Source organism: Cicer arietinum, chromosome 3, assembly GCF_000331145.2.
Source record: "Cicer arietinum cultivar CDC Frontier isolate Library 1 chromosome 3, Cicar.CDCFrontier_v2.0, whole genome shotgun sequence".
Lineage (NCBI taxonomy): Eukaryota > Viridiplantae > Streptophyta > Magnoliopsida > Fabales > Fabaceae > Cicer > Cicer arietinum.
The window spans coordinates 20,385,986-20,394,983 of NC_021162.2; the positions used below are offsets into that span (position 1 = coordinate 20,385,986).

The 8,998-nt window shown below is 30.6% G+C and overlaps 2 protein-coding genes across 4 annotated transcripts in view; one reads left to right on the forward strand and one right to left on the reverse strand.

The window, feature by feature from the left end:
- Positions 1–157: 157 nt before the first annotated feature.
- LOC101502827 (kinesin-like protein KIN-8A) lies at positions 158–2,880 on the forward strand. The gene is made up of 6 exons (XM_004492074.4): positions 158–715; positions 1,227–1,500; positions 1,598–1,648; positions 1,729–1,821; positions 1,913–2,278; positions 2,360–2,880. Exons 1-6 carry the CDS (start codon positions 246–248, stop codon positions 2,804–2,806), a joined length of 1,701 nt encoding a protein of 566 aa, XP_004492131.1. The 5' UTR covers positions 158–245; the 3' UTR covers positions 2,807–2,880.
- A 3,446-nt stretch (positions 2,881–6,326) lies between these two features.
- The window catches only part of LOC101503150 (glutamate synthase 1 [NADH], chloroplastic-like), a 4,143-nt gene continuing 1,471 nt past the window's right edge, over positions 6,327–8,998 (reverse strand). Inside the window, exons 3-6 of one of the 3 annotated variants that reach the window (XR_003472002.2) lie at positions 8,750–8,828; positions 7,602–7,730; positions 7,306–7,524; positions 6,327–7,047 (exon numbers count right to left, since the gene is read on the reverse strand). Coding sequence is in view for 2 of the 3 variants with exons in the window: in XM_073366642.1 (XP_073222743.1) it covers positions 8,766–8,828 (63 nt within the window). In the remaining variant the exon portion in view is untranslated. Of the gene's footprint in view, positions 7,525–7,601; positions 7,731–8,227; positions 8,481–8,749; positions 8,829–8,998 lie in introns of all 3 variants that reach the window. The other 2 variants (XM_073366642.1, XM_073366641.1) reach the window with 2 other exon arrangements.

Genomic DNA, 8,998 nt, shown 5'->3' on the forward strand with positions numbered 1-8,998 from the left:
TAATAATAATAATAATAATAATAATAATAATAATAATAATAATAATAATAATAATAATAATAATAATAATAATAATAATAATAATAATAATAATAATAATAAATAAAACCTCAACCATCATGCTTTGGGCTATATATTGTCTATGTTGCCTCTTACAAACACTTTTGACTCTCACAAACACTGATATTCATCGCATCGTTTAACAATCATAAAATCAAGCTTTCAAAACCAAGAAATTTCTACTCATGGATTCTCTCGTAGACCAAACAAAAACTCCTCAACTTTATGAACAAATTGCAAGAAACGTTTCAATGCCAGTTTCAACTCGATCTCACACAATGAACGGTTCAAATCCACATCAAGGTTTGAAGGAGAAGTTGAAAGCCCTAACACTCTTATACGAACAACCAAACCTTTCACCTCCCAAGAACCCTTCTTCCAAGAACCGTGTCGTGGCTCGGAAGCTATCGTTACCGGAAACGAAGAAAACAGGGAACAGAGTAACGGTGCTTGTGAGAGTGAGACCAATTTCGAAGAAGGAAAAGGAAGCGGGTTCGAGGTGTTGTGTGAGGATCGTGAATCCCCGTGACGTTTATTTGACCGATTTGGTTAATCCTAACGATTACTTGAGGTTGAATAGAATTCGTGGACGTCATTTCACCTTTGATGCTTGCTTTCCTGATTCAGCTACTCAACAGGAAGTTTATTCCACCTCGTGAGTTCTCTTCTCTATGCCACGACATTCAAACCTTAATTACATTCAATTAATTTATTTTCTCAAATTATTAACACATATGTGGTGTTGGGTATCTGTGCCAGTCCGTGTATGTGCTTCATTGATTCTTTTCATTCATAATTTTCCTAAATTTGGCTTTCCTATAAACATAGTATATCATTATTAAATTAAATATGTCTTATTGGATTCTCTTCCAATATTGGGTTTTGATATGGAAACTTTTTTTAAACTCTTTTTGGTAAAACATCAAGATAATTATTTTATTCCATTCAGCTCACTTTAATAATTGAAGAGTGTCTGACACATACAATTGTGGTTACATTCAAGCACTTTTATTTTTTACAATCTATGAAGTTTTTTCATCTCTTTACTTTCTATTTTAATCTTATGAAGTTTAATAACACTGTATAGACTAGTTCTATAAGTGCTTTCACGTCATAATGTTATTAATTGGTGTATGGTTAAAAACTTGTTTACATTTCATTTTCAGAACCTCAGAACTTGTGGAAGGAGTTCTACAAGGGAGGAATGGGACAGTTTTCTGTTATGGTGCCACTGGAGCTGGAAAAACTTACACAATGATTGGTACATTGGAGAGCCCGGGGGTGATGGTGTTGGCAATTAAGGATCTTTTCGATAAAATCAAGACGAGAAGTTGTGATGGAAACCATGTTGTTCATCTGTCCTATCTCGAGGTTTATAATGAAACTATAAAAGATTTGATTTCACCTGGAAGACCTCTGGTTTTGAGAGAAGATAAACAGGTGCATTCTTTATCGTAACTGTAATTTTAGGAGTTGTTATTTTCGCTGCATCCCATTAAATCACAATCTGATCATACCTTGTCTAACTATATTTTAGGGGAATGTGGCAGCAGGTCTTACACAATACAGAGTTTACTCTGTTGATGAAGTAATATTCTAAACCATTCTGGTATATTGGAAGATTGTTGTATGAATTTTTTGAGTTTTAATTTTCGTTTGCTGCTTCAGGTGATGACATTGCTTCAGCAAGGAAATCATAACAGAACTACAGAACCAACTCGTGCAAATGAAACATCTTCACGTTCCCATGCTGTCTTGCAGGTACACTTTTGAAGGTTGTTTACAGAAAATGATGCAAAAACCCTTATATGCTGTGATTGTGACTTGTGCTTAGTTTATTTGTTACATATAGGTTGTTGTTGAATACCAAGTTAGAGATGCTGCAATGAATATTATTAACAATGTGGGAAAGCTCTCGTTGGTTGATCTTGCAGGGTCAGAGAGAGCTCTTGCCACAAATCGAAGAACACTTAGATCTCTTGAGGGTGCCAACATAAACCGGTCTCTTCTTGCACTAAGCAGCTGCATCAATGCTCTTGTAGAGGGAAAGAAGCATATACCATACCGAAATTCAAAATTGACACAGCTTCTCAAAGATTCACTAGGAGGAAAGTGCAGAACTGTCATGATTGCTAACATAAGCTCGAGTAACCTCTCATCTGGTGAAACTCAAAACACCCTTCATTGGGCTGACAGAGCCAAGATGATTCGAACAAAGGTTGAATCCTCTAACCATTTTAAATATATCACTCCGTTGATTCTGAATAATAAAATTGAAACCAGTTAGACATGGATGCAGGCAAATGATGCAAATGAGGATCTATTACCAGTAACTGAAACTGGAACAGACCAGGCCAAGCTGGTACTTGAGCTGCAAAAGGAGAATCGTGAATTGCGAATGCAGCTACAGCAGCAACAAAAACTTTTGACACTCGAAGCACAGTCCTTAGCAGCATGTTCCTGCTCAACACGACCATCGGTTTCATCTCGTCTTTGGACTCCTCCAATTCAACCAAATAAAAAGCGAATGACCGGACCCTCGTCCTTTACTGCAACTTATCTCACTCCAGAGATTAAGTATAATGAAGAGAAGATAGCTATCAGAACACTTAATCAAATAAAATCACTACCGATGGCCAAGAAAAGAAGCTTTTGGGACATAACTACTGTTAACCGTTGGAGAAAACTCTTTAGTGATTATTTTTATTTTTTATTGTATTTGTTTATTCATTTTTTTCTTACTTGATTTGAGTTGTATATTAATGTTCAGCTCACCAATAGATGTAAATGTTTAATTGAAAAGATTATCGTTATGATCAAGGATTCTGATATGTTAATTAATGAGTGACATTAGTTTAACTCAACGAATTTTTAATGGCAACAATTTAATGAGATTTAAATGAAGTACAAATTTAAAATATTTTGTTAACAAGAAATTTAAGGATAGTCACATCTATCTATCGTTAGTTTTCATATTTTTATTGATATTTTAAATTGTAAAAATCAAAACTCATTCTACTAAGCCGCGAGTGCACTTGAACGGTATTTTTCTTTTAAATATATTTCCTATCAATATCGCCTCTCATTTGTATTTCTCATAACCAAACATCCCTTCGAATCCAATCATTTATTGCAATCTTCACAATTACGTCTTTAACTCTTACTTAACATTAAACCTTCAAAAATACAATACTTCTCATCAAAACTGTCTTAAAAATAATTTGGAAATTTAATAATTTATAAACGTTGATAATATATAACTAATATTTTAGAAATTTCAAAATTTTGAGGCTCTGTAGAGTGATTCAACCTACACAGACTATGAGTTGTTCCTACTTCTAATCCTCCAAGATTATCAATTATACAAAGTTGTTGCATAAAAAATATAGATAATTCTACAATGAAGTGGGCAAATAAAGTTTTTTTCAAGTTAAGTCAATAAGCAACACTAATTATCATTTCATTTAATGAGATCAATTCAAATTATAAAGTGTGCTGCACCTTTTGTATATTATCACCCATAATTGCACTTAAGTCTTTATCCTAATTAATAGAAAAATAAATATTAATATAAAAAATACTTAAAATTACAATTCACTAGCTTAAATAATTAGATCATTAAAATTAAAATATTTCAGTATGTCATAATTAGTTTAATTAGGTTAGATTAAACCATACAATTATTTAAATTATAATTTCTAAGTCATATTTAGTCTAATTAGTTAAAATTAAATTGTTGATCGTCGAAATTAAAATTTCTATGTCATAATCAAACTAATTAATTATGGCTGAATTGGCATATCATCGAAATTAGAATTTCTAAGTCATATTTTGTTTAATTATTTAAGATATTGCAAGTCAAAATTATAGTTTCTAAGTTATATTTTGTCTAGTTATTTTAAATTTAACCGTTGGATCCTCAAAATTTAAATTTATAAGAAATAGTTGGTCTAACTAGTTAAGATTGAATTGTTGGATCGTCAAAATTTAAATTTCTAAGTTATAGTAGGTCTGATTAGTTAAGATTAAATAGTCAAATCATCGAAAATAGAATTTCTTAATCATCTTTAGGTTAATTAAGTTTGATTAAACTATTAGATCATTGAAGTTATAATTTCTTAGTCATCTTTAGTCTAATTAGATAGATTAACTATTAGATCATTGAAATTTGAATTTCTCAGACATCTTTAGTATAATTAAGATAGATTGAACTGTTGGATAATTGAAATTATAATTTTTTAGTTATAATTAGTCTAATTAGATTAAATTAAATCGATGGATCATTGATAATATAGTTTATAAGTCATATTTACTCTAATTAGTTAAGATTGAATCGTTGGATTTTTTAAATTTAAAATTTTAAGTGATATTTAATCTAATCACTTAAGATTGAACCGGTGGATTATTAAATTTCAAATTTAGTCAATCTAATTTGTTAAGTTTGAACCGTTGGATCATCAAAATTAGAATTTATTTGTCATATTTAGTCTAATTAGTTAACATGGAGTTGTTTTGAAATTATAATTTCTGAGCTATAGATAGTCTAATTAATTAAGATTAAACTGTTGAATAATCAAAATTAAAATTTATAAGTCCTAGTCAATCTAATCAGTTAAGATTAAATCGTCGAATCATCGAAATTAAAATTTATAAGTCATATGTTATCTAATTTTGATGTTCTGATATTTCAATCTTAACTAATTGTATTGACTATGTTTTAGAAGTTTAAATTGCAAGGATCCAACGGTTCAAAAAATTAGATTGACTATGTCTTATAAATTTAAATTTCGATAATCCAACAATTTAATCTTAAATAATTAAACTAACTATGACTAATAAATTTAAATTTCGACGTTCCAACAGTTTAATTTTAACTATTTAGATTAAATATGATCTATAAATTATAATTTCGATGATCTAATAGTTCAATCTAACCTAATTAGACTAACTATGACTTTGAAATTTTAATTTTGATAATTCAAAATTTAAATCTTAACTAATTAACAAACCTATTAGTTAGAAAATTTAATTGCAATGATGCAATTGTACTATTGTTTTAATTATCTAATTTTAACATATATATATACTATTTTTTAAACTAATGTACTATATAAAAGATTTGCCCATATTTTTCACAGAAATACATTAGTTTAGTGGCAAATAATATGCTAAGTTCATAAGTTCAATCCCTTGTCCCAATGCTTTTCGGATTATAAATTTATTTTTATTATGTGAAAAATCGAAAGAAATAATAATACAAAAATTGTACATATGGTAAAGAATTGAACTATGAACGCAAGGTCATATAGATTCAGTCTTTTTGGGATTTTCACTAGATCCATCCCCTTCCACTAACCAACCCCCATTGTTTTTTATTTTTAAATTTGGAGGTTTTTTATTTTTTGGATTTATTTTTAAATTGTGAGTTTATTTTTAAATTGAGTTTTTATTTTTATTTTTTCGATTTAATATAATGATGATGAATATTATTATGAATTTTATTTATTTTTTTATACATATTTTGAAACATAAAAGATTGATTTTAAAAAAAGAATATAATAGACCAAAATATTATAAATAAGATAAGGAACCATTATTGAATTGCCATTAAAAAGGAATAAGGGTATTTGTTCCCAAGATTAAATTATAATTTGAGTTTTAGTGTATATGTATTGGTAGCGTAAAGTATTTTACATTCTCAATACATCACAACTACTAAAATTAAGACGAAAAAATTTAACTCTATATTAAAGACTAACACACAAAAATAGAATATTTATTTTAGGAGAAAAAAAGAGTGTTAAAAAAGTCAAATATATGAAACTGGTTTTCTTGCTGATTTAAGCTAAAATTACGCATAACCTGCGAATTTTCAAGAAATAATTTCTCCACGTAGAACCTCTGTGGATAATTATTTCTTGAAGATTTGAGAATCCGCAGGTAATGTTTCTAAAGATATTTCTGCAGAAAAATCACACAACATTTGCAGCAAAAGTTTGACCAAAGAATTTCCTCCAAGGACAATGTGGCATGTAATCCGCAGAAAACTTTGTAGAAAATTCTACTTGAAATTAGTATTGTAGATAAATTCGTAGGAAAATCCATAGCTACATGTGGTCATGACAAACATTTTGAACTTTTAAATTCAATCCATACATTTAATGCAAAAAAGAATATGAAAATATTTTAATTTAATTTTTATGAATATATTTTTGAATTATTTAATATTAATCTTTAATTGCAATATTTAGAAATTAGAACAAATATTAAAAGTCAAATTTCTACCCATACAAAGTATATATCATGTTTACAAATCATAATTACTAATTAAAGCATGGTTCCAAAAAAGCTAAAAGTATAAATAAGTATATAGTACAGTCAAATTACAACAACCAAAGTAATTTCATCCCGCTCTAGTTAATTCCTTCCAAGTGAATTTGCCGAAAGCAGCAAAACGTACATGCTTCAAGGTCTTAACCAAATCTGATGTAGCTGGATATACAATAACCACTGGTCAGAAGGTAGTTTAAGTCTTCTTTTCTTGACAGCGACAACTATGACTTGAACAATACTAGTGTCAGGACTACCACTTGGTTTAACTTTAAGATACAATTTAGCTCCCATGAAAAACACAACACGTGATATGAACATCAAAGCAGCAGGAGTTCCCAAACCAATAGCCCAACTCACATTTGATTGAATATATACAATTAGTGTTAAAGACACCATCTGTGCCAAAGTGAAATACCAATTGAAGAAACTATTGATTCCTTTCTTTCCTGAATCTGTTTTGGGGTTGAACTGATCAAAATCCCAAATGCTAAATTACATGGTCTAACCCCTGCTGCACCTACTAAGAGTAGACCAAATCCTGATATTAGAAAAGCCATTTGGCCAGTTGTTGGACCTTTGCATGTGTGGCTTTCCTTTCCACAGTGGTGGATGCAAATTCTTGAATACTGCTGTTAGTTGTATTGCAAGCAAACCCTGTTTGGATGCAGGGAACAAGAATTAAAATTGAATATGAAATGCAAACACCAGATACGACACAGACACAAAAAAGTGTAGTGAATCATAGAACTTTGTTGAATGATGTCTATTAAGTTAATATTGTCATTTGCAAGCAATCCCTATTAGATGCATGGAAATAGAATTAAAAGTGTAGTGATTCATAGAAAATTTAGCACAATTTATTGATTTTTTTTTCTTTGCATGAAATGAATAATTTATCTATTAAATTAATACCAGAAAGGAAGTGATAGTGCAGAATACTAATGTGTTGTAGCGACCAAAAAATGTATTAGAAAAGAAAACACATAGCAAAAGTAGCAAAGTTGGTGCTGCCACTGAATATGTTGATGATGTTTGCAGCTGTGATGTTGTTCAGGTTGAATACGGTTGTAAGATAGACCAACAGGTTTACTAATGTTCCAATTGCTCCCAATTTCTCAAAAGTTTCATATCCTGGTGAAAAGTTTCAACCATGAGAGAGAGAGAGAGAGAGAATGAATGAATGTAGATGCTTATCTAGTCCTCCTTACCTATGATGAAGGGCATGACCTTCCAGCCTCCTTTTTGGGTTCTACAGATCCTTTTGGAAACCACTGAATTGTTGGGTACCCAGAGACTCCATATTTGCTGCACAAAGTCTTATGCTCATCACAGTCCACCTATAGCAGATTAATAAGTAAGCTTCATCATATGTTCAGTGAGCTAATTGAATCATCAACGAGAAAGGCGAAAAAGAAACCATAAAGTTCAAGCTCAAAGATAATGAGGAAAATTTGCAAAGATTATAGCTTTCAAAGGATGAACCATCTTTCTCGCCTCCCCCTCTACTTTAAAATTACAATCATATATATGTATACGCATATATACGGAATACAGAATGAGATATCATTTTTATGATGTAAAGAGTTCAACGGTGGAGAAAAAGAATCCCCAAGTGATTACATGGTAAATGTCAAAGTATCACTTGCCGCTTAAACTTCTGTTATGAAGACAAGCATACAACACCAACATGCTTCACAATAAGAGCAGGATTACCATTAAAAGACACAGACAATCATAAAGCTTAAAAAGTAGTGCAAAGCATTCTCCCAAGGTAACTGATAAACTACGAACAATAATCAAAGGTACGAATGCAGAGAAAAACCAGGGGACAAACCTTGCCAATTAAAACAGATTTGGCCTTCTTGAAGCTGTTACCGATCTTTTCATATTATATTTTATTATATTCACTTTTCATCAAATGAGCGCAATTAACTCAAGAGAAGAGGCTCTTGCAGATTCTACTCTTTCACACCTCAACACAAATGACTTACATGAAAGTTCTGATCAAGGGATATCAGTAGGAAATGGTTCAGTTGAGCTATCAAGTGAACATGCAAAATTCTCAGATGAGATACAGCAGAATGACCCTGATGATTTTTTACAGCTTAGGACTTGTGAAGTGATGAATGGGAAAAATTAACAAAAGTACACATCAACATAATGTAAGGTAAATCCGCATCAAAACTATGCACTGTAGTATGTGGTTAAAAAATTCCCAAAGAACCATGATAATTAAGAAATGGAGAGAGGATAAGTAACTTAAGTAAAAAAGATAGGTGGTGTGTTACTTAACTTAAACATGTAACAAGGAAATAAAACATTCAAGACAAGTAAAAGCAAGCACGAAAAAGTATACCTCCATGATCTGGAAATCATTTCAAAATGGCATCGGCTGCTTTGAATCCCTTTTTGTATTGTTTAGTTTTATAGGATTTCTGCAGCAACACAAAAAAAAAAAATTTAGCTCCACATAACAGTAAATTTCTCCCTCACATGGTTATAAAAAAAAAAAAAGCAGGGATAATCCAGAATCAAGTCATATAACATAGCTATTTACATCGAGAAACTGAACCCATTCCTTCAAATGAGACAGAGAAGCAGGAAT